Source organism: Aspergillus tanneri, assembly GCF_003426965.1.
Source record: "Aspergillus tanneri strain NIH1004 chromosome Unknown AapTan_6_pilon_pilon_pilon, whole genome shotgun sequence".
In the NCBI taxonomy this organism is placed as follows: domain Eukaryota; kingdom Fungi; phylum Ascomycota; class Eurotiomycetes; order Eurotiales; family Aspergillaceae; genus Aspergillus; species Aspergillus tanneri.
Genome location: NW_022984633.1, coordinates 1,021,328 through 1,046,594, shown reverse-complemented (window position 1 = coordinate 1,046,594; position 25,267 = coordinate 1,021,328). Strand labels below are relative to the sequence as shown.

Genomic DNA, 25,267 nt, shown 5'->3' with positions numbered 1-25,267 from the left:
TATGAAAAAGAGAACAGAAGGGGGAGAATATTTATACAGGGGAGAAGGGAAATTTTTGAAAGGGACGGCATTGCTCCGTGTAGCGAAAGGAATAGCGGTGAAGGGAGGAAAGCCCGGAAAATATACAGAGGAAATAAGAGTCTCAAGACACAAGGAAAATGTTCACAGTAGGGGTCAGGACATGTTTGGGAGTTAATGTATATATATAAGGAATGATAGCAGACCTCGCGACTTGCGCATTTGGTATCAAACGGAGGATATGCAAAGAATAGCATCAAATATGATGAGAACGAAAGACGGAAATCAGAAGCATGCCGAAAACAAGTTGCGAGGCCGACTAGATCTAATGAGGCCTTTGGGGTATGAGAACGACAAGAACCAACAAATGAAAGGGAAAAATCCGGGCTAACCCATGCCCTATGCAGTAAGATATAGGGAGCAACGAGAGAAATTAAGCAGGTGAAATAAAAGTCTCCACGACGAAGAGAATCAGAAGACATCAGACCCAGTACGCCTTGCTCGGTTAGATCGCCAGTTATACGCATAATCACCCCATTTTCTCTTATAAGTAGATGTGAACAGAAACGTCGCAAAATAGCAAGTAACAGGAAATAAAATGACACCATCTCCAGGGCGAGGACTGAGGATGGCTACCTGTATGTTGCCCCCACCATGATGTTGGGAGAAGCAAGGTTGGCCCAATCACTTTCCTCGTAAGGAGGAGTAGGCCATTGACGGGTTGAAGATGAATAGTCCGTCTTGTTATCAGCGACTCCCAATCGCCGACAAGGTGTAGCGTCGGGGTGACCAAAAGCCACTCCATCGCGTTTGGCTGATGGTGATGGAGTAGGATATGGACTTGGCAATGGACGTGAGCTGTCGTTCTCCATAGCTGGTCGACTATAGTTGGAAGAGGCATCAGAAGCTTGGGTCTGTGCTAAACGTCTGGCAGCCTTGTTCGCCGAGTGAAGTACCTCATCCAAGAGCTCATCCTCCTCCTCGGGGGTCTCATAACGATGGACGGGGTGCGTTGACAACTGAAAGGCACGCCGAGTTCGGGTTGAAGTGGGCCCAGGAGTAACATTAGTGGAGACAACGATGTCTCCCATGGCTCGAATAGACCCTTGCGGCATGGATTGACGCTTGCCACCCTCCATCGGCGAAGTAATTTGGACAGGGACATTACCTAGGGCAGTTGAGTCGAGAGAGTATTTGACACCCTGAAGGGCCTTGTCCAGTTCAGTCAAATCCGAGTTGTGCTTGGTTTCATTGACGTTAACAGAGTCCAGGGCTAGGGAGGATCGATTTGACCATGGCATACAACCAGCATTGGCTTCGAGGTCATCACTAGGCACATTTGTTTGGTTACGTCCAGATAGCCTGCGAGCACGCTTGCGAAGATGCGAGAAAAAGCTCTCCTTCTGACTGGCAGTAGAGTTGCTATTTCCAGCGCCATTGAGAGCCCTCTCTGCTTCTTGCCTGTGGATATCAGCATAATGATTACCGTGAGAATTAACAGAAAGTTGACGCCCAATCTTGTTCGATTTGCCTGCGTTCGCATCACCCGCATGGGCGATGGAGGAGTTGGCTTGCGCTGTGACTGCATTCGACAGTGGCGACACTGGCCGAATAGAAGGCAAGATAGGCATTGGAGCTCCGTTGGCCCACGTAGCACGCTTACTAGGTGCTGGTCTGTTCTTTGCGCTCTGGAGGTCTGGAGTGGTATTATAGGAAACGATTGGCTGCTTGGGAGGCTGCTCATCATCAAAATTTGGAGCAGGGCTTTCGGACCTTCCAATCAATGATCTCCTAAACCAGGATGACTTTGACGAAAGCGTGGGGGAATCAGTTGGTTCCCGGCTTGGAGATCTGAAGCTCTTGTCCGAATGTTTCCGACCCAGTAACCGAGCTGTGGAGGACTTCGGCCGCAAAGGATCGACAGCATCTGCAAAGTATTCATGATTTAAGGCCTGAGTGGCGGTTGGGCGGTTCCTAGGATCCCACATGAGACACCAAGTCACAAAATGACTCAGAGATGCAGGCCACTGTGGTGGCTGTAGAATGCTCTCCATCGAATGTGGCGCCAACTTGGGGAAAGTAAAGCCTAGCTTTTGGGCAAGGCGAGAGCCTTCTCTCCACTCGCCACCACCGAGTTTTGTACCAGACTTGCTGTACCAGTTACCTGGGCTTCCCATGATTTCACAAACTCGCCAGACTTGGTCGACTTCATTGCCACCGGGAAACAATGGTTTCAGTGTAGCGATTTCGACTGCCATAGCACCGACCGCCCACATGTCAACGGGTGCAGAGTACTCGCCTGCACGTAGAAGAACTTCGGGCGCACGATACCACCTCGTGGAAACATACGTTGTGTATGGCAGCTTTGAATGAGTCTCCCTTGCAAGACCAAAGTCGGCAATCTTAACCGTATATATCGGGGGGGTGGATGGAGGGGTAACGAGGTGGGAATAGCGACTGAACGTGGAATCATTCGGGGCGGACGACGACACCAGGATATTCTCCGGTTTAATATCACGATGGAAGAAGTGATGAGCGTGAATATGATCAAGGCCAGATAAGATCTGGTAAAGAATGCTTTTCACGTGCTTCCCATCGAAGTATTTTTGATCTCGGGATTTCATCAATTGGTAGAGGTTTCCATCCAAGTACTCCATACAGATATGTAGCTTTCGTGAAAAAGGATCAAGAAAGATGTCAAGGGCGGGAACAAGGTGAGGATGGTGTGGTAGAGTCCGAAGAAAGATCACTTCACGAAGTTCTAGGCACGGGGTCAACGAATCAAATGTTTTCTTCATCGTCTTGATCGCGACCTGTTGACGTTAGGTCTGGCTTGTCCTGGAAACTGGTACAACTTACCATGGTTCCTCTTCGTGCAATGTTGGAACCTCCGGTCCGGACCCGTGCTACTGCAACACTTCCAAAGCTACCATCCCCCACCTCTTTCAGCACCTCAAAGCGGCCTTCAAGCGTAGCCATTGAAGTAGGAGCACCGCTCCGTGACGAGTGGTCGTATGTGACGGTCATCCTGCCTTTCCCTTTATTGTCTGCCAGCAGATAAACGAAGAGGTTTGGTATGACTATGGCCTTGTCAGCTACCAATTTCCACTCGATTCCATCATGTATCAGCCCTATCTCACCCTGTGTATAGATTATAGGACCAAATACTTCTCCCGACTGTGGTCGAAAGTGATTAATGGGACCAGTTGCTCATCATTCGAAGTTCAAGCGGTGGTAGGCTCGGAGTATGATATGGCTCTTTCCCATCGAAACGAGAGCAGATGAAGAGGGAATAGAACTAATAAAAGATACCGAGATGAGGGACAGAACAAGTGGGAGAGGAGGGGAAAGGGGGCAGTCATGTAGTTCTCAAAAAAAGAAAGGTGGAGGAGAAGATCTGGAAGCAAGATGGAAGGACCCAGAGGATTGGACTTGATCACTGTAGTGATATGAGCGGGCCCATTCAGTGGGAACTGCTAAATGAATGGATGATCGGGGACCGAGTTGGAGAGCCCCTGACGCGGTGACGGCTTTACCAACTCCAGGACGAGATTGGTATCGGGACGTGGAGCCTTGAAGAGGCGGTCGACTGCGGAGCGAATTTGAAGGATGGTGGAATCGGACGGTGCAGATCACAGCAAAATAAAAAATACTGATGCTGGCAATAGTAATAATAATGATGATAATAATCACCACGGGAATGAAAAAATGGAAAAATAAGGATAATACAAGTGGATTATTGAGGGGTTAAATCTGTTGAGCAGGAGGGATTGTGCTGGCATGGACAGAGACCAAATAGTGCTTCTCTTCTCTCACTGACAGTAAACACAAGACAAACAGAAGATAATCCCGTCGGTCATCAAATAGGAGGTTGGTTGGGGGACAAAAAGAGGGCAGCAATTGATGTGTTCAAATGAGCGGACAAGGCGAATGGCTGAGGAGGGAAGGGCAACAATACTGTAGTGGACGGATTAACGGACAGGAGAGAGAGACGCGATGTTCAATCAAGAACAGGAACAATAAAAAAAAAATATAATATTTTACTTTAATTTTTAATTCATTTTTCTTAGTAAAAAAAAGAGAGAGAGAAAGAAAGAAAAAAGAAAGAAAATGGAAATGGAAATCCCGAATAATACGGAATATGGAGAACTTGATAATCTAAAACAAGATTACTCCCACTTTCTCCATATTCACCACCAGTCCACCCACTAAGATGACTCGTTTTCATACAACTAGCTCTTAATACACGTATTAAAATTGCTACTTTAGTACTCTGTAGAGCTAAAATAATAGTAGAAAAAATAGAAATAATAAAATACGGAATATTTCCTGTCGGCGGGTAGCAGGCCTCCACGCTAATCCTGATAGGCGAGTCAGGAGGAAAGGTCGAGGAACTGGGATCCACTGTATCTATTAAAAATAAAAACGAAAGGGAAGTGGGAAAAAAAAGGGGGGGCGAGGAAGGGAAAGTCCCGTGGGCGGAAGAAACTCATCTAAGGCCTCGAATTGAAGAAGGGTATTTATTATGGTAAGCCGCCGGAAATGTAAACAAGAAAACATAGGTACCAACAACTATTTCCCTGGAACAAGGTCGGAACCATCAACCAAAAGATATAAAGCTATAATAATAAGTAGATAAAAATAACCATTCCTCCAACATATTAATAACCATGGAGGTCGATTTTTAATAAGCATAAAAATTGTTCTGGTAGTTACCAGACAATAACAACACGGTAGCCAAAACTAAGGTACCTAGCAGTTGTTCGTGTGTTAATATTTCTATGGCTTAACAGGCTTTGAGTGAAACAGACAGGTAATTCCGTTACATACGATTTTACCCACTGGGGGTATTGGATTCAGAACCTAAACTATATTAGGGATAGGTAGATAGGTTTTTCTGCTGCGTAGCCCTCATCTACTATGTATGGACCAGAACTCCTCAGAAAAACTAGGCTATGGGGTTAACCATCGGTGTCCAATAATTTTTCCCCATATGTACAACTCTGCAAAGTACTCTGATAGCCTACTGAGGGTGATTGAAATCCTCGCCTAACCTGATTATGAGAACAAGGTCTCTGGGCTATTATCCAACTACGGCAGCTAGTAGCTAGGTACTGAGATCTTATGCATCCAAATTATTACGTTTTGTCAGCCCATTCCTTCCAAATATACCGAGGTGAAATGAGGTCATCAAAGAGAAAATGAAGCGAGATCAAAAACAATAATACTAACAATAATAATAAAATTCGAGGATAAATAATTTGACAGTGTGCCTCCTTCCGCTGGGATTGTGTTCATGCCAGGATACTGCAGTAAAGGCCCAATAGGAGAAGAACAATGCCTGTATGAGGCAAGTTAGGGACCCTTCGGCGGCCACTGTCATCCGCGTCGGAGGTCCAGCCTTAATAGGCCCACGGTCTCCGCTTCCAGTGATCTTTCGACGGGGCCTACCAAGAATGTCCAGGGGTTGGGCCTTCTGTATTGCGAGTTGCGCCTGTGACTATTATTACTACTCCGTACAGAGTATTGCCCATCCCGCTTAGAGTCTTGAGGGGCCCAGGTCTTTCAAGCTCACAAATCAGACACACAGGCAATCTGACGTGTCCCGAGCCTGGCACACAATAAGATATGCTGCTTCGAGGGAATGTAAATGGCCTCATTTAAATTGATCTTCCTAGAAGAACAATATGCTCACTTTTCAATTTAAGGGATTTTGGGACAATCTATGTACCTAATAAATAATATACAGTGAGGGAGTTAAGCATGGAGTACGCTGTGCAGCATCTATGCCTCTCTACTGCAACTGTGGATAGTTCACTGCTGTCTTAAACCATCCTGCCAACTAATTTTGTTGATAGCGTTTGGCCGACCGCCAAACAGGGCAACCGCCCCACGAACTGAAACCGGCAATATACAAGACACCAGACAGTTATGGCTTGATAACCCCTCTTTGTCCTTTCTGTCGTGTATGAAGCACGTATACTGGATCGAGTTGGTCTGTTTCTCTTTTAACAATCTATCATCATCTTCTGTCTTAGTGGTAGAGGCATACGAACCTCGATTGGACCATCACAAGCAGCCACTGTGACAGCCGCGAAGTTGATACCAGTGAAAACTTATCGTTTCAAATCCACGAGTTTCAATAATTCGCAATATTTCTCCTTCCCATTACGGAGCTTTTGACCTGTGGATTGAAACGAACTGTCCCGTTGGGGAAGAACGATAGTAAACAAAGCAAGAGAGATATACCCTAGACCTCGAGTCAGAATCTTACTAAAGCCGATTTCCGGTGCTACAAAAAAGTCCATAATGGTATTGTAGTTTGATTTTTCCCAGGCAGGTTATAATTAAGTACCTTCGAGTCGTGGACGTTTCTATAGCAATAACAATAAATATGCATGCACAGCCGCTTGGTTCTACTTTGTACGTACCTATCATCTATGCTTGACAACATGGTCCACTAGGTGGGCTGCAGGTTATCTAGATCGATATATGCAGTATATACAGACTTTGAGACATACGTACGTATCAATTGAACCTGAAACTACTCCGTACAAATACGTAAGTACTTTAGTGCATGCATGGAGATGACGTTTTTACAGATCAAATTCGGAGTAACTACGGCGCCAATCACCCGTATGAGAGCTGTAGAGAGCACTGTCGTAGAAGCCACGAATATCCGATAACAAGATTGAGGCGAGGGTGGCTGATCCTCCGTGGCAGTTGTTACTACAGTGACCATCTACCCTGTAACATCTGATCAAATGCCTCGACTGGGCTGGAGTGCATTTCCAGTCTCTGTGTCATTTTTTATATCTTTTAATTATTACTAGTACTCGAATTAGGTAGTTCATCAGTGACCCTTACCATGAAAAGATCCAATCCTGGGCAATCGCAACGCCCTGCTAAGCCTTTTCGAGCAGTGGGAAAAAGCCATGTGTGGAATAGATCATACTGGATCCTACCACCCCCACTGTACATACTAGCATGTTCCCGTACTCGTACACAGTTCGTCCCACCATATGATATGACATACTTAATCTGGCTGCATGATGGTACCAATACCCAGGATATGGGTACCTTTTCCCTCCCGCATTAGTGAGTCAACGAATTATTCGATTATTTTTTTGGTGTGGCTAACTTCGGCCAAAGTCGCTATCAATCATTGGTTGTTTACCCGTAGAACAATGCCAAAAAGGGGGGTATCCTTATGGGTCCTATACTCTTTTCTCCTAATTGCTCCATATCTGCTACCTGACCCATAACCGCACTATGAATCCGCTTGTATACTCAGATTATTACCCATTTGGTTTCATATTTTTAGGAATATTTTGATGTAGTTAATGTCTTAGTTCTTGGGAGATTGAAATGTGGCTATATAATTAAGTATTGGAGTATTGCTGGGGTGGCATGCCCCCTCTGTTTTAAACACTGAATGGTTTGCCAACTGTTTCCTGGACTGAACCATTGTTGGCTGTACCAAACAGGAAGGGAAGACAACAATAATAATTGGGGGAAAAAAATTAAATGAAGACAAAGGTTGGGCATCAGCACCGAAAGAGGGCGAATTGTGAGGGAGTGATTAGGTGAGTGGGGTGACTGGAGGATCAGAATGCAGCAGTGGATTATATATCCTCTAGCCTCCGACCGGATTTGCTGGTGTAGGGACGTAAACCACCAATGATTAGCGGGACTTTGACGTGGTTTGGATCCATCGAGCCGGGAAAAGGCAATGAGTGGGGTTTATGGCTGAGGTCATGGATCTGCTGATTGCACCGGGGCGCTCGGGGAATGCGGACACCCCACTCAGTGCAGGCCCGTCCCTCCTTCCCGATAATCCGACCATGGGTCAAGTTCCGCACTGGACCAGTGGGTTTTCCGTAATTATCATACCAAATCGTTGACCTGAATGAGTCGACCTATCGTCTGCTTCTCTGTGCCAAGACGGCCACTCTACTTCGAACTAGTTGTGGACACCGCTCCCCCAGGCTATTAACTAGTTAACAAGCATGCTAGGTAATCGTCGAAGCCATTAACTTCCTTAGAGATTCCAGAAGGATTAAGGAGGTTCGTATGGAGTACGGATTGGAACGGGAAAAGGATGCGGAATACGACGTATGCCGGCTCAGTTCAGGAAGAGAAGGGACTTCTTCCGTTCTTCCATTAACCAATTAATAATACTCAGTTAGCCAAACCGTTGAAGCCTAGAAGGAACTTAATCCCTATACGCCGCAGAGGATCAATAAGACACCCCCTGCAAAACACGGGTAGATGCCCAGTTCTGTTTCTAGAAACGCACTACTGTAGTCCGTATGTGACTAGAGATCCCTACGGAGAACTGTCTATTGCCTACTCTGGAGTAGATAATACGCAGTAGTGACCTACTATAGTAACGAGCGCTATTTTTTTGCCTCATTGAATCGTTCCGTGGCAAACCCGAGGGAATGTGTTTTTTTCTCCATCCGGATAGTACTGCCAGATGCCTTAGTAGAATTCCGAAGGCAAACCCTGGTGGAATGATGGATCAAATGATAGCCCAACGGAATACATAAGTACTTCTCTCCCGGTTATCGGCATAGATGATAATCCAGTGCACTGGAATGGCAGCTGATTGATGGATCATACATTTGTCTTGCAGTAGGGGAGGGGTGTGTGCTTTGATACAACGGATATCGCAACTTGCTCCCCCTTTTTCTTCCGGGTGCATTCTCTTATTTTCTTATTCCCCCCATCTTTATGTAGTTTTAGATTTATTTGATTATTACTCCCTTCTATTATTATTAGGCCCTAATCTAAATGAGATATCATAATACATACCTAGATACATGCATGCGCATCCTTCTGCGGCATGGCCCTGTTTCCCCTCTCCGTCCTTGGGTTTGTATTGTTCTATGAGTGGAATTGGTGCCTATTCTATAGTTCAGTTAATAGATGGAATGTCTTCTCCCTTTTCATCTGCTCTAGATAGAATACTGGGCTCTAATCAGTAAGCATAGTTTAATTTGTCCTGCCGTAGTGTGGAGTTATTCTGGGCTCCGTAAAAAGACACAGTCGTGCCGTCTCGCTTGGATTAGAACTATGGCCTTTCCACTCTGCAGGCAGCTGCTACAGCAACCAGAATTCACTTTATACTAGCCTAGCACTCAGTTAGGCATACCTTATTAAATGTGCATGCTATACTTGTACCTAGGTTGAACAAGCCTGGAACAAGCCTGGCGCTAAAGAGGACCAACGCTTGAATATGGGCCTTGCGGCCCAGATTTATGTAATGACTGGGGAGCATCCACGTGTGCCTAAAATAATCCATTGGGACCAGGAAACCTGCTGCTTGCGATGGAGTAGCTAGAAAATAGAAACTCAAAGAATACATTCAATAAAACCATCAAAAGATAATGCCTCAACTTCGACCCCAGTGGGGTAGACAGGCTGCCGAAGCGCCAAGTGTTCTTCATGCTTTTCATGCTATACGCTGCGACCTCACACCCAGGAACTTCCTTCTCGACTTGGATCTTAATGTGCTTCTCTGTGCGGTTCAGATCCATCAGTTACGACTCTAGCTACGACTGGGACGCCCCTCCTGTATTTCGTGATGATATATTCTGTCCTGGAACACTAATTTACTTTATAATAACCGGATCCTATTACGAGTATGTCCCTAGCGACGAAGTTGAGAAGTTCTATAAAGTTCAGCGATTTCCTAATAAAGTAGTTGGACACCGAGCGGCGCAAGACACCGAGCGGCGCGCCGCTCACCGCTCTTCCTGGAAATATTCAAACATCTCAGTATTCGAAGCCTTTTTATCTTGATTTTCATCAGTATTTTATTAATATACCAAAATGAGTGCCATATCAATGGATGAGAGAATGAAAATGGCTGTTGATGCATGGAATAATAACTAATTTTTATCCAGAACTGCCTGTGCCAAGGCATTTGATGTCTCTTCAAGAACTCTTCTTTATCGACTTAAAGGAAGAAGCAACCGCAATAATATTATTGCTAATAGCCGGAAATTGTCCAATCTTGAAGAGGATACATTAAAAAGATGGATTATTGATATGGCTAACCGTGGTCTGCCTCAACGGATCTCCCAAATTCAATATCTTGCTGGTCTTTTAATATCTGCACGTCAAAAGACTTCGTTGTTATCCCCGGCCTCTATCCCTGATCTAGTCAGTAGTAAATGGGTTACTCGATTTATTTCCCGCCATGATGATATTAAGTCAAGATATAATCGTCGATATGACTACCAGCGGGCGAAGTGTGAAGACGAGTCCACAGGTTATTAAGGCTGTTTAATTGGTTAAAATACATACAAAAATATGGCATTTAGAACAAGATATCTACAACATGGACGAAACTGGCTTCCAAATGGGTGTAACATAACAGCAAAGTTGTCTGCGGCAGAAACACGCAGATCTGATCTAAATAATCCAACCAGGTAATAGAGAATGGGTTAATAATTGTAACTGTTGAGCAAGTGGTTGGGTTTTACCCCCCAGATTATCTGTGCTGGAAAAAACATCAATCTCAGTGGTATTCTGTTCTACCTAAAGATTATCGACTAAGTCTTAGTGAGAATGGCTGGACTAATAATAATCTGGGACTTGAATGGCTACAAGAAGTTTTTGACAAGCATACAAGATCCCGCACTGTTGGTCAATATCGATTACTTATTTTGATGGCCACGGGAGCCATGCAACTGCTGAATTTGATCGATACTGCATGGAAAATTTAATTATTCCACTTTATATGCCTCCTCATTCATCTCACCTTCTTCAACCACTCGATGTTAGCTGTTTTGCACCTTTAAAAGCACTTTTATGGTCAAAAAGTGCAAGAAATGATGAATAGTGGTATAAAACCATTGATAAGGTAGATTTTTTTATCTATCTATTCATCGGTTCACTCAAAAGCAATGTCATCGGCAAATATATTAAGTGGATTTAAGGCTACTGGCCTTATTCCTCTTGATTCTTCGACAGTGATATCAAAGTTAAAAATCAAGTTGAAAACACCAAGTCCACCATTTTCTTCAGGCAGTAACCAGTCATTTTACTTGGGAAAAACACCTTATAATCTCTACCAATTAAATCGACAAAAAGAGCAACTTCTTGAGATTCAAAACCAATGCTTTTTTCCATCGATTGCTGATACTTTGCTTGAGAAAGCTATGAAAGGCAATGAGATTGCTATGCAGTAAATGTCTTTGTTAAAGGATGAACTTTATCGACGTCAGGCAGGTGATGAGTACCAAGAGCAAAAAAAGGAAGAGCCTAGACAGTTTATTTAAGATGGAGGCAGTCTAACTGCTGATACGGCACATCAAATAATTAGCGAGAAGGAGGCAAAGATTCAGGCCGAGGCCCAGGCACCTAGGCAGCGAAGGCCTCCCACATGCAGTAATTGCAATATTCAGGGCCATAATCGATTAAAATGTCCTACCAGATAGTTCTACTGCGTATTTTTTATAATATATTTCATTTGTATGGAGATAAATGGTATGAATATTATCTAAAGTAAGATGGAGGTGAGGGAGAGCCGGAGCGGTGAGCGGCGCGCCGCTCGGTGTCTTGCGCCGCTCGGTGTCCAACTACTTTATGTCTTCTTTCATTGTCACGCAATGTTGGCATCGACAGGTAGGCTCGGCTCATGCCATACATGACTGACTGACTCCCTGGTAGCAGTTGGAGAGCGGTCGCAATAACCAATTCTGTCCATTCCCATCATTCACCTATTAGATCAGGAACATGAACCGCCAGAATCACCTAGGCTCACCAAACGTCGTTCCGCAAACCTTCATCTCTATGGTTTGGGCACTTGCTTCAAGTAATTGTTTGTCCCAGGTACTCTTTTGGATCTCGGCAGGTTTGTGTAGCTGCTGCATAGGTAGTGCATCCCTCCGTCTAGAACACACCTCACTCTCGTGCAAGATAGAGAACATTTGGAATAATGCATTATAGTAACATGGATTTTGCACATCCTGACAATCTGTGTGTTAGTCCGTAGCTAGGTGGTACATTTACTAGGGGACTCACTGTTTATTCGAAAAAGGAATATAAGATATATAGGCTTGCTGGTTTAGTCGGCAAGTTAGTCTCCTTTATAACCTGTACCCAGTATCTTGTACTCTCGAGAAGATAGGGAGTGAATTCTGGCCATTTTTATAGTGGTATCTGCCCCTCTTTATATGCTAATGTTCTCACACAAAATGCATCTCTGTCGCCCCTCGCATGTATCGGGAATCATGCAGGTAGGCTGACAAAAGAAAACTACCTACTGCACTAAAGTTGTGCAGTAATCTAGGCTCCCCTTCCTTCATCGCTTTATCTCGCTTCCAAGGATCTCACCCAGATCATAGCAAGTGAAGGAACGTGGAATCAAATCCTATTAACCACAGTAAGTTGCTGATGCTAGCTCACTTTTTCTACCTCCTTCAGATGTCCTATAGATATCGGAATGGCTGTCTTTCACTGTCAAGGAATACAGAGCTCCCCCTTTCTCCGAATATGCTTGCCCACATTTAATTGGTTGCAAATAAGCAGAGTACTGGCTTACTCTGCTAGAACAGAGCTTCCGTTTCTTTTGTTTAAGAAAGACAATTAAAAATAATTAAAAAATAACTATAATATCTTCTATATATCAGTGTAGTTTATTCTACATGTGCAGTATGTAGCAACTGCAAAATTAGGTGGGCCTAGATAACAATGCATCCTCCATGGAACAAAGAAGCAAGATTAAGACACGCCATTGCTAATACATTTAGTTTGTCTTAAAGTATGGTTTCCACTAATAGGGAGGGGAATTCCATAAAGAGGTAAAATAGGATATTACTTCTTAAGGTCTCTGTGGTGGCAGTGTGGCTGCTCACAGGTTAAGATAGAATGTTCCGGCTTGCTTTTCATTGTGCTGTCTGATGAACGACGATGTCAAGTGAAGAAGTCGTTGGGATTGTGAATGACAAGACTGGTTCTTATAAAGTCCACAATAGGTTGATCCCAAGAAAACAATAAATATACAACATCAAGCTGGGAAAGCATTACCTCAATGTTTGGACAGAGGCTACATGAGCCCAACTCAATAGCCACCTATAACCTTACCCAGCACGTGGACAGGTTTTTCCATTCCTCGTTTTCGTTTGCTCTTAGTCTTCCGCTTTCTTTCCTCTTTTCTTCTGCTGGTAGCGCAGCAGTAAAGTTACCTCTCTTTTCTCACAACCTAATCCAATTACCAGCGGTCTTTTCACTTGCTTCGCTGTGACAATGGGTAGTCGAGGCTCCCCAGGGCAGGGACCCTCGGGTGTGAGAAGTGCCTATGCCGGGGGATATAGCGAGGCGATCAAAAGACAGTAGGCTATATGTACTCCATTGTTCAAAGAAAAAACAAGAGGCTAACTGAATGGTCAAAATTAGGCTGGAAAATTGCGCTCTGCCTGATAAGTGAGTCTTCTATGGCTTGTCTACATTGTTGGTACGTACGCTGCTAACATTGGGCCTAAAGAGTCAAATGCATGACTTGTAGGAAATTCCGAATCCAGTCTGCTTTCTCCAAGCGGCAGCTTGATGTCCTGCGCAATGCCATTGTCGTCCAAGGTCCCAGGGCTGCCACTGCTGGGCACGCCAAATGTCGAACCTGTGTTGGCGGCCCGACTGTTGAGCTCAGTTGCTGCATTTGCGATCAGATCAAAGGACTGGAAGAGTTTGCCAAGAACCAGCGTCATAATCGTGACTCTGCGGTGTGTTTTCTAAAACTTCCTCCTCCTTATACATCTCTTGGTTTGAATCTCCTAACTTGAGCCGTACTTATAGAGATGCTTGAACTGCGTGCAGGGCCACGCGGAGACGGAACCCGTTCTCGAGGAAAATAAACTTATGACTGAAAGCGAGCATTCGACGCAAGGAACCATCACATCTGTTAGTTGACAAGATATTTGCCATGGCCCTCATTAAGTTTTTCTTTTTGTTTGAAAGTACTGACACGGGCAAAGAGAAGTCAGATAGATGACGAGTCGTACTTAGAATCAACTAGAAGGCTGGCACTTAATGAAGAAGGCGATGATGAAGCTTCTTCTGCCGCCGGCGGCATTTGGCTGGAAAAAGACCTCGTGAAGCTTACAAGTGAGAGCCGGAGCACCACTTGTCAACTCTCTGCAATCGATCCTCTTGGGAACCCGCGTCGTTCTCCAGCAGCCCAGTCAGGAGCTGGTGGCTCCGCTATCCACAAGGGATGGGACTCCTGGGGAGTTACTGATGGTGCCTCCAAAGCTAGCGGAAGCCTTTATAACAATTCTAACCCGACTCCTAAAAGATCCTCCAACTTCGCCAAGGTTCCGGTAAGCTTTCCAACTTACCCACGTACTACCATGATGCAAAAACATTATCTAACTTGGGACAGGGTAAACGCTTTGAGAAGACCGATGCTCCGACCATGCGTACTCCTGAACCCGCCTCTCAGAACGTTGAATCTGATAATGAAGATGACGAGGCAGGGGTTGAAGACTACCTTTGAAAGGAGGCTGTTCCGTCAAGCGAAAGTTGGGCAAAGCCTTAGATTTTTCGCTAAAGAGTCTGGTAGCTACTCAATCGTCTCATGTGGTGGGCATCTATTGGTCTTGGTGGTGGCACCGCATGATGAAGCTTTTCGATTATGGCGGTTAATCGCGATTATCGAATGTTAGCTAAGAATGGATCCATGGACTTTCATTGCAGCCTCGACAGCGAACCATGGTAACACAATTTTTGGTTAGATGCCCAGGAACAATCCCCACTTATCCCAAGACACGTAACTACGTGTTTATTTCTTGTAGCAAGCTATAAAATATAGTTGCCACCATACTCGAGGAATACATAAACATAAGGCATCTAGGCGGGTGACATATTCTACTTGATAGCTGTGGCTAAGACGGATCGGAGACGGCTTTCTCTGGCTGACGTTGAGTCCCACTCAACGGCTATCTTAACTAGAACATGAAAGTATTATGATGGTTGGCATGATATGTGTCTAAGAGAAGAGCGGAACACCAATGATGTCACAGTTGGAGGCTCTTTGTTTTTTGGGGTTTAGCTCTGTCTGCCTCGTGATTCCAGCCCTCATTGCAGCAAAAAGTGGTCGAGGATCATTCAGCCGCCGGCCATCTCACTCTGGCCACATTTTTCTTTATTATTCTATCTCCGCTTTAGCATCTATCTACACCCCATCGGTTTGCAGTATCACTCCTTTTCAAATCTCTACTCACATTTTTTCGAGGCCCATCTGCTCCCAAACGCCCCCCCACCGGTGCCCCTCTTCTTTGTTTCCACCCACAGTTAGTCTGCTTTGTTGCACTCGACGTCAGGACTTGCTACCCTCAAGAGCTACAGCTTATTTTTCTTTCCTCTGTTGTACCCAATCTAGCCGCTGAGCAGCCTCCAGAATATTTCAATAAGGAAGATCTCTCATGGCTTACGATGGCTACCAGAACAACACAGGCCCATACTCTCAACCGGGCAATACTAATCCAATAGACCCAAACGAATATCGCCCGATATCCTACACTCCTCCTTATCCATCTCAGTATGGAACCGATCGGCTCAATATGCCTCAGCCGTCAATGCGTCCCTCGTCGTCATCCCCGTCAAATCAGTATCCTGTCCTCCCGCCACAGCCTTATTCAGGAAGGATTAACGACGCTGTTAATTCGGCATGTCACCAGGCTGACAACACCAACTACCTGCCACCGGAGGTTGTGTCACAAATAACGGCAAATGTTATCCAACAGCTTAAAGAGACTGGGTTGAATAACTTGCAAGGCGATCAACAGTCACCGTACCCCCCGCCTCGGCCGTCAAAGCCATGGAGTTCCGCCGCACCGAGCTCCGCATCAAATGAAGCTCCGTCGTCTCCGTCTATGGGCATGCGGAATTCGTCTCCAGTGCCCATCCCCAATGCTTACAGAGACACTAGTTATCCGCCACACCCACCGTCCACAGGGTACACTGACAGTCCTCGTTTTACTCACAGGCCCTCTCCGGCTCCACCACCAGAGAGGCGAGACTCGCCAGTGAGTCAGGCAAGTGATTATAGCCAGAATATGGAACCTCGGCCCAAGCCACCATCGAGGGATGCGGATGTCACGGTCACTGAGCTCACCACTCTGGAGAAAATATGGGGGAAGCTTTTTGAGAATGGAAAGCCTACCGATAGGCTGGGCCAGTTTTTGCGCGGGATTGCTGTTCACTTGGTAGCTTTTAATATGAAATTACTGAGAGAATTTAGTACTGATTTTATGCCAGATTGAGGACTACCCTCCGGGAAACACGCTTGTGATAGTGCCAGAAAAAATGCAGAAGTTTTATGAGGATACCAAAGTACCATCGGACCCTTACCCTTGGCAAGGTTAGTTGAATTCACTGCCTCTATCCCATTAGGTATACCTTGCTGACTCCGAAAAATTGCAGATATCTTTGACGACCATACATCCTCAATATCAAGATTGTTCCGAGAAGTGGAGGCGGAGCATCATCTTGTGCAGAAAAAACTGAACGAAAGACCTGATATCCCAGGTTTGACACCTCGCGGGTTTGAGCGGTGGGCTACGTTGATGATTCAGGCCCACCCTGAAAAGGAGTATGAGCGGTTGCAAAAGGCTGTATTAAATATGCCCATCAGTAATCCAGACAACAAGAAGGAAAGGTTCCCTAAGGAGATACCACGACGGCTCTTCCCGGAAACTCCAATCCTCCCACTGAGAGAAGAACTTGATCAATCCATTATGAAACACTGCGGCGTCGAGTTGCCCCCGGTTACAGATGAGGAAATAAAGAATATAACATCCCATCGCCACAAAGCTTCTACTAGCTCGGTCGTATCAGGACCTGATTCTGTTCCCTTCAATGAGCGAGATCGCAGACGTTACCATGCGTCTGTCTCAGCTGTCGTGGATGATGATGAGGAAGAAACAGAAACTCTGCCACGCCCCATTGAGCGGCAACGGAAGCCCTACACTGCGCAACCCGGAGGAGGAAAAACATACGATGGGCCAGGGACCCCTGTACATCGACATACACACTCGTTCTCTGCGGGCTCTCTACCAAAGGAAGGGCTATCCCCAGCCGGGCATAGAAACTCAGATATCTATGACCAGGGCTCACTATATTCCCGTAGCGGGGGCGCACACCATCCCTTGCCTGGGCGATCTCGAAGTCCGTCTCGGGGAGTCGGTGCCGGAACCGATTACCGGCATTCCGAGAGCGACCTGCTACAAAGTAATGGCAGCAAGTTTTCGGGAATGACTCAAGGGGGAGATTATTATTATAGTCCCGGCTCGTCTACCCTTCCAGGGGATATTATCGAAGATAGCCGACGACGCCGGGACTTTGATCGTGATAGTGAGGATCAGAGGTTGTATGAATCTCTGCGTGAACGCGAGAAAGAGCGCGAGAAGAGCAAATACAACGACCAACTCCCTTCCCGTGCTAGCTGGGCTAATGAAGAGGACTTCTACCGTGGCATGCTTGGTGGACAGGGTGGAACAGCCGGTAGTGGCGGGTATGATTATAAGACGTATGGTTACAGGTAATGTTGAGAGGCATATATGCTTTGTTAAGTCATGTCTAGATTGGTTTCTTTTCTTTTCTTTTCTTTTCTTTCTACCTGGCCTGCTACGCAGTGGCAATTATATCCATGATGTATTTTTTTTTTTTTTAATAGCGGATTCCTTCTCGTTTTCCTGATGATTGATGTACTGTATGATGCTTATGGATTTTTCAATTCTGTGTACAACATGTTGAAGACTGGAGCGCTTCTCATCCTGAGCAATGTATATAACCAAGCAATTAGGATAAGCTCTACTAACCATACCGACCCGTACAAGATAGTGCAAGGTTTAGCGGTAAATTGATTCATCGATCCATACTCGCCTGTCTCTTCTGAATCTCACGCATGGTCTTGACCCCAGCATCTTTACAAACCATAGCTTCTTTTGCCCTCCGTCGTTCCTCATGCTCCCACAGCTTCTGAATCTGCTGCTGATCTTTCTCCTCTCGTTTGGAACGTTTCCGCTGCCGTCTCCGACTCCGCTCCTGTTCCTCCTCGATCTTCTCTTCTTCTTCGTCCGCCTCCAGTCGCAGCTGCGTGACCTCCTCGTCCGTCAAAATCCACGGGGTGGAAAGCACCTCGACCAGGAATCGACACCGCTGGTCCAAGAACCGCATTTCGGCGTTCGTATCTCGCACCGGAAAGACCCGTTCCAGCTGCAACTGCACCGTGGCCCGGAACACTGTCAACGTGCCTTTGATCTGGGACACGGAGCCGGGAACAAGTCGTGTGATGTCTACCGCGGATGATCTGCAGGTCGCGGCGACGTGCGGAGTGGCCCATGGAGACTGGATGTCTCCTCCCCCTCCGGCGGCAGCGGGTCGAGGAGTGGTAGTTGCACTCGAGACGTCCAGGATGGTCTCGGATTTATGGACGATAACATCGACGGTTGCGCCGCTGCTGTCATCGACAGTGAGGATTGTGAGTCGTGGGTATTCTGTTCTTGCTATGATGATGCCCATTACGGAGACGAAGCGGATCGGATGGTTCAGGTAGAACAGGGTGGATTGATCTGGATTGTTAGGTTAACTGTTTTTTTAATCCCGAGAAATAAATCAGAATCGGTATCATAGTGCTTGGTGTTCGCTGTGACAAAAGTATGTAAGAATGAGTAGTAACCCCTGCTAACTGGTACAAGACACATGGTCTGAACATCTCATCCGCATATATACGGAGTAGATAGAGAGGTATGTTGCACATGTATGATCCCGCACTATTTAGCAGTATCCAAAAGTCGCGCGAGCTAACCAATCCAACAAAGAATAAAGAAACCATACGCCAACGGAGAACGACACAAATGATATCGAAGAATGACGCCCAAGACCGATAAGCCTAGCCAAGACAAACCAAACCAAACCAAAACTAAAAAGTGGGATAGAAAGATAGAAAATAGCTCCATACCTCCGAATTCCGGCCGTCTCTTGAGTCGATGAACATCCAACGCCGCCATTTTTACCCAGGAGAAGTGCGTCGGGGACGCCTTGTAGCAAAATGCTGGATAAAAGACGAGCCCGTCATTGTTTGGTGTCGCCATGGGGTCATTTTTCTGATCTTTTAGGGGGATAGGGCGCCGGTGTTGTCTGGAAGAAAAGGGTTGGAGATGGTTGAAGAGTGAGATGCGCGCCATCATGGTCGGGATCACGTGATGTATACCGTCTTGAGAAATCAATCTTATGTGGATTATTCCATGAATGTATACCTATAAACTAGATATAATGTATATATCAGTATATATACTACATTTGTCACATGCTGTATAATCCATGTCAGGCTGTTCGACTATCCAACTGTCATTCTACATACAAACACATGCAGATACCATGGTATGAGTGGTCTTGTTTTTCTATTTTAAAACTCCTACAGAATACGCGAGCACTTATCACTATACCACCGCGTTATAGCTTATTCTACAGAGGCGTATGCCAGTCAATGGAGGGACAAGGGACAAAGCAAGAAGACTGAACACGACGTGGTTCCAAGTAAATAAGAACTTGAAAACATTCATGTAAGCGATGGTTCCAACTAAATCTGAAAAATTTCCGGGTTCACCCCCTCGTACGATAGACTATCCATATCCATCCATCCCAGCCCGTACCACAGCCCCATATCCCACTGATTATCAAATGATATATCGGGGTTTGCAAAAGGAAGTATATCCGGAACCAACTCCGTCGCCATCCCATTCCCAGTACCTCTTGGGGCTCTGGCAGGGCTATTGGCAGGCTCCGTCCGCTCGAACACATCGGCTTCCAATCGCTGCTCCTTCTGAGTTCGGCACAACTCCGCCGAAGTACCAAGGATCTTCGACACCGACTCGGCACACTGCGTGATGCATATGTTCCCTAAGTCCCATCCATCATCTTCAGCGGCATTCTGGAGTTTCGTCCAGAGGCGACGGAGGCCGGATTTGCATGATTCGACTACAATTTTTTCGGTTGATTCGACGGTGCAGCGGAGAAGTATTATCACGGTGAGGATGAGATGGTGGGCTGTGTCTGGTTCTCGTTAGGTAATGGTTTTTATGATTTACTGGCGTGGTGCGTGGTCTGTTGGGTGGCATTCTATACATACAGGGAAGCCAGAATTCTTGTAATTGGGATTTTGTGAGAAAACAGACGTATTCGACGACATCCTGGGCGGACCTGCGTAGCTGGGCAAGGTGGTAGCGGGTGCTTTCCGAGCGGTCGATCTCGTCTGATAGTGTTGCAACCTGTTTGGGTCTGTTAGCTTCCTGATCTTATTATGACCTCCGAAGACAACACGAGGCTTACATGCAAAGAGATTCGGTGAAGGAGAAGTCGGACGGAGAGATAGCCCAGTCGGAGACTGCTGGATCCCGATGTCCGGGTTTGATCTCCACTGCCGGGTCGGAGATGTGCTGGGAGACTGTCCTCCCATTCGCAGAGATCTAGCTCTAGACGACGGATTTGCTTCCAGATCAGCTTTTGGTCGACGTCCAGGTGGTAGGTAAGCGGGAGCACCTCGCCGAGGATGTTGGTCAAGGTGCATAGATGTATGAAACAGTCTGCCCCTCTGGCATGCTTTTCGCTCTGGTTGGCGTCTGGGAGAATATCTCGCGGAAGAGGCACGGGGACGTCGTATTGACCTTTGGCAATAATTGGTGGTATTCCATGAGAAAAGCTTGACCTGTGATGGACGGATTGGTCAGCCAAAGCGAAGCATGTGCATAGGATCGAACTTGGGATGGAAGACTAACCAGCGATCGTGGATTACCACTGCCCACCACAGGCGAATGCGGAGTGATTTCTCGCTCGCTGGGCGTTTCCACTTGGTCGGATCGCGATTCAAACCTAGGGACTGGGCGAGCGCAACTGCTCGGCCGTTGTTGATGGTATTCGCGAGGACAGAGTAGACAGGTCGGCCCATCATGTCTAACACAACGGCGAAGACGGTGGACAGTCCTGGGGCGAGGAAGTCCTGCTGTAAGGCTTCTACGGCCAAATTCCAGATGAAGTGCGAGTCCGGCTTAGGGAACTGCCTGAGACTGGGCGAGTGTTGCCATAGGATAAGTGAAAGAGCAAAGAACTCGCAGGTGAGAGCTGGGGAGAGTTTGTCTCCGCTTCGGTATAGCTCCAGGAAAGATTGACTATCAAGAATGGGAAATGCAGGGTGGATCTCCTCGAAGTACCTTATTTTGTTTTCCTTATCAACCGTTGGATTCGGATCCATAACGGTCCAGTCTTTCACTTACAGTCTGATTAATTCATCGGCATACGGGTTGAGGATCTGTCGCAGAGTCTCCTTCTGTCGCTTTCCTGGATTCTCCGATATAGCCAGCCCTTCGCTCCATCCGCGAACTTTCATATACACCATGGGAGTCCCGGCCACGGAGGGCATGGAGCTAGCCTTGGACGACATATACCGCTCCAAGATCTGAATATCCTCGGAGATCACCGGGCTGGCAACCATGGATAGCTCGACCTTCGACTTCGACTGGTCCTCGCCCGCAGAGCCATGGTAGTTTGTCCCGATATGGTCCAGTGCCACTTCGCCCTCCACAGGAGAAAGGGCGGCATGGTGAACATCAACCACTGGAGACGGGACAGTCCTCGGCTGAGCCCGCTCCTGGTTAGGTTTTGCCGAACGACGAGTCCCACCCCGTGTTTTGGGACTGGCTGATATCAGACAGGGAACATCCTGCAGATTGCACAGCACGCAGGGCTGATCCGGAGTCCCGCCAGTGCATCTTCGCTTGAACCGACGGCATCGATCGCAGGCGGGGACTTTGTGTGAACGATAGGGCCGGCGTTGATCCGGCATTGAGGGCGAAGGAGATCTTATGGCATATTATTGTGATCTGTGGCCGTGTTACTGCTGCTATGGACTAAGAAGAAGTGAAGAAGTATGACTCGCTTTCCCGCCGGGCAGCAGCAGTTTGTCCGCCGGGGAAGTTTATCGAATCTTGGCGCCTGCTTGCGGCCTCATTTCAACACGCGCATATGGCAGATGGTCAATGTCTTCGATGTCCATACATACATCCATTCTGTTACAGCGGTGATGGATTCAACCTGTGAGATTGACCTCCATCATGCGCTTCTTCGGATTCCGGGGTATCTGCTTCTGCCTTTCCCGCTCCTCGTCGCTGATGTCATCCAGTTTTGTATCGACCTGATCCAGTGCAGACTTGACCTCTTCCTCGCGATTCTCATGCCCAGCTACGGCCACTTGGAGGATTTCCCTCTCGAATCCATATACGACCTGCCACTCAATCCCCGCCGCCGTCAACATCTGGCACCCTTCCGACTGTCCCACGAATGTCCCGGGCTCTTTCACTCCGAAATAGACCTTCTGGATCCCCTTGCGACCCCCCTCCTTCGTGTTGATAATCCTTTGTACACAGGGGGTGTTCCCCGATAGTCGTTTCCCGCATGGCTCCATAGTCACATACATCACTAGTTTTCGGTCCGGTTCTGAAGGCAAGACTTGGTATACGCGGTCATCTGGGACCAAATGGACTGCGGCATAGTTCGCTAGACAGCATTGCTCGGCATGCGTGTTGCCTGCTAGCTCCATGGTGTAGCCCGTGGAAAGGATGCGGTCGTCCTCCGCCCAGAGGTCACCTTCTTTGCGCGACACGAGAACGGCACCGACTCGGAAGTTTGTCGGACGGGGGGGCGACTTTTCTGCAAGGCTGAGGCATTGCTGGATGTAATTTCTGTGTGGGGAGCGCATTTCCGAGACGTACGATAGGATGCAGATGAGCAGATGAGCAGACGAGCAAAGAAAGGAAGCAGAGCAAAAGTGAAGAGAGAAGACAAAAAAAGTCCATGACAGCATGGCGGGGGATATCTAACCCGATCGGGTAATCAAAGGGCCTCGCGTACAACGCGTCGTTTCTTGATTGTTTCTTTCCCTCGTTCTTTCTTTCTCCCCTCACTCCTATCATATATTTTTTGTTATTTTATTTCGTTCTATTCTATTTTCTTGGATTATCCCATATTATTTACCTCAATTTTCACAATGACGTCCGAGAATGAGGGTTTTCAGGGATCCGAAGATGTAGAATTCCCACCGCCGCCCGTGGAGACCGATCTGTATGACGTCCTAGGAGTCAAGGAAGATGCAACACCTGATCAGATCAAGACGGCCTATCGGAAACTAGCACTGAAACATCACCCAGGTACGCTGCTATCTATCTCTGCTCTTTGTATTTGTTTTATCTGCTCCCCGCCAACCTGAGAGAAACACAATAGATAAGGTACAGGCCAAGTCCAAAGACGAAGCGAACCAGAAATTCCAGCAGATCGCTTTTGCCTATGCGATCCTGTCCGACGAGAAGCGACGCCAGCGATTCGATCTCACTGGCAGCACGGCCGAAGCCGTGCACGAAGGGGATGACTTCAACTGGATGGATTTTTACCGGGAACAATTCTCGAGCGCGGTCGACGAGAATGCGCTGGACCAGTTCAAGAAGGATTACCAGGGATCGGAAGAGGAGGAGAGGGACGTTCTGGCCGCATTCGAAAAGTACCGCGGCGATTTGGACAAGGTCTACGAGTCGGTGATGCTGTGCAATGTGATCGATGACGATGACCGATTCCGTGCCATGATCAACAAGGCCATGAGCGAAGGCCGGGTGCAAGAACACAAGAAATACGTGGAGGAGTCGGAGAAGAAGAAACAGCTGAGATTGAAGCGGGCGCAGAAGGAGGCCAAGGAAGCTGAACAGCTTTCTAAGGAGCTCGCAGACAAGAAAGAAACGAAGAAGAAGGGGGGGAGGAAGAAGAAGGATGCAGACATGACCGACAATGACCTAGCTTCGATTATTCGACAGCGACAGGCCTCCCGCGCGGATACCTTCTTCGATAAGTTGGAGGAGACCTATACTGGGGGTAAGAAGCGAGCCGGTGGATTCGACGAGCCCCCAGAGGAAGCTTTTGCAGCGATGGGGGCTCGACAGAAATCCAAGAAGACAAAGAAGTGAATTTGGGGGAACTTGTACCAAAGGGGAGAAGGGAAGGGGGCGGAGTTTATTATTTTTTTAATGGAGCAGGAGTTCTGGGGGATGACTTTTTTTTTTGCCATTTGTTTATCACCTTTGGAGCATTGGAGGAGAGATCACCATTGCCGGATCATTGATGGAGATGACAGCATTTACGACGGCGTTTGCTACCAGTATTATAGAGCCCGAAGATTCATGGCATTTGCATCCGATGAGAGTATAAAACGCTATAGGACTACCTGTGTATATTCATCTCAGACATCCCGATGAGTATGGCATTCCCATGGAAAAGGTATTGACATCACCAACAGCTGCCAAGTTGGCTGGTCTGGACACTGCTGTGCCACTCCGAACCAACGATGCCTACTGGTACATACATTACATCGCCTTCCAGACCTCCAACAGCCAAGACGATCATCCCTTCTTCCCCTCATGCTGGTCGTATATATAAGGTAAGTGCCGGACGAAGCAGTCGTTCACATTAATGCCTCTCCCATTCCCTTTCACCGCTATTAAACAGAGCTGAAGCTGAAAGAGGAGAGAAAAAGTCTGTGTGGAGCCACTGCAAGGCAGCGACCGAGGGGCAATCATTTCCCATTCTTTTACTCGACTCCGTAACGCTGCGGAGTTTCTTCAATTGCTATTATTCCCTCAGAATGCCAGTCCCTTGCTGATAGGTAACAACTTACTCGACTATACAAGATCCATCACCTGACAGCTTCACTTCCATCTCCCGTTGATTCTTCATCCTCATCTTCATTCTTTCTCTTCCTCTCTCCTCTCTGTGGAGAGCTCGCATCTCTTCAGCCACCAGCCCACCAGCCACCAACACCCCTCCTTTTACCTCGGTGTGACAGAACCAGAATTGACTACCCAAACTAAACAAACTAGTGGCCGATCATTGTGATTGAAACACGGTTGCCCGCACGTGGAGGCTCGACCTCGAATATTTAGGCATCTTGACTAAATTGGGGCCCTGACAGGGTTTTGAAGCTCAGGTAACTGTCAAGTGTCCATCTTTTCCTCCCATCCTCCGCCGTCGGTGTGGCGGTTTCGCTCCATCCTTTCTGTCTCCTCCCATCTTCGTCACCCGGTTCTCGGTACGGAACTGACGAGACTAAGGGACATTCCTAGTATCCACATTCTCTCTGCAAGTTCATAGGGGTCTTCTGGCAGCTCTCGATTCCCCACCTAGCTTGTCAACCACTGCAAGG

General features: G+C 47.0%; 7 protein-coding genes across 7 annotated transcripts; 3 read left to right on the top strand and 4 right to left on the bottom strand.

The window, feature by feature from the left end:
- Positions 1-650: 650 nt before the first annotated feature.
- ATNIH1004_008375 (serine/threonine-protein kinase) lies at positions 651-2,997 on the bottom strand (the record flags this gene model as incomplete). Its single annotated transcript, XM_033572985.1, has 2 exons — positions 651-2,831; positions 2,878-2,997. The coding sequence occupies 2 exons, from the start codon at positions 2,995-2,997 to the stop codon at positions 651-653; spliced, it is 2,301 nt and encodes a 766-aa protein (XP_033423537.1).
- An 8,529-nt stretch (positions 2,998-11,526) lies between these two features.
- Positions 11,527-11,960, bottom strand: ATNIH1004_008374 (uncharacterized protein; the record flags this gene model as incomplete). Its single annotated transcript, XM_033572984.1, has 2 exons — positions 11,527-11,729; positions 11,795-11,960. The coding sequence occupies 2 exons, from the start codon at positions 11,958-11,960 to the stop codon at positions 11,527-11,529; spliced, it is 369 nt and encodes a 122-aa protein (XP_033423536.1).
- A 1,318-nt stretch (positions 11,961-13,278) lies between these two features.
- Positions 13,279-14,524, top strand: ATNIH1004_008373 (uncharacterized protein; the record flags this gene model as incomplete). Its single annotated transcript, XM_033572983.1, has 6 exons — positions 13,279-13,364; positions 13,429-13,455; positions 13,538-13,751; positions 13,825-13,929; positions 14,004-14,348; positions 14,411-14,524. 6 exons carry the CDS (start codon positions 13,279-13,281, stop codon positions 14,522-14,524), a joined length of 891 nt encoding a protein of 296 aa, XP_033423535.1.
- Positions 14,525-15,452: 928 nt separating this feature from the next.
- Positions 15,453-17,573, top strand: ATNIH1004_008372 (uncharacterized protein; the record flags this gene model as incomplete). The annotated part of the gene is made up of 3 exons (XM_033572982.1): positions 15,453-16,235; positions 16,288-16,390; positions 16,453-17,573. 3 exons carry the CDS (start codon positions 15,453-15,455, stop codon positions 17,571-17,573), a joined length of 2,007 nt encoding a protein of 668 aa, XP_033423534.1.
- A 322-nt stretch (positions 17,574-17,895) lies between these two features.
- On the bottom strand, positions 17,896-21,871 carry ATNIH1004_008371 (OB-fold domain-containing protein; the record flags this gene model as incomplete). Its single annotated transcript, XM_033572981.1, has 7 exons — positions 17,896-18,602; positions 18,992-19,170; positions 19,650-20,079; positions 20,162-20,300; positions 20,362-20,737; positions 20,808-21,239; positions 21,303-21,871. 7 exons carry the CDS (start codon positions 21,869-21,871, stop codon positions 17,896-17,898), a joined length of 2,832 nt encoding a protein of 943 aa, XP_033423533.1.
- A 243-nt stretch (positions 21,872-22,114) lies between these two features.
- Positions 22,115-22,783, bottom strand: ATNIH1004_008370 (putative DRAP deaminase; the record flags this gene model as incomplete). Its single annotated transcript, XM_033572980.1, has 1 exon — positions 22,115-22,783. One exon carries the CDS (start codon positions 22,781-22,783, stop codon positions 22,115-22,117), a length of 669 nt encoding a protein of 222 aa, XP_033423532.1.
- Positions 22,784-23,071: 288 nt separating this feature from the next.
- ATNIH1004_008369 (DnaJ domain protein) lies at positions 23,072-24,035 on the top strand (the record flags this gene model as incomplete). The annotated part of the gene is made up of 2 exons (XM_033572979.1): positions 23,072-23,231; positions 23,305-24,035. The coding sequence occupies 2 exons, from the start codon at positions 23,072-23,074 to the stop codon at positions 24,033-24,035; spliced, it is 891 nt and encodes a 296-aa protein (XP_033423531.1).
- Positions 24,036-25,267: the final 1,232 nt, after the last annotated feature.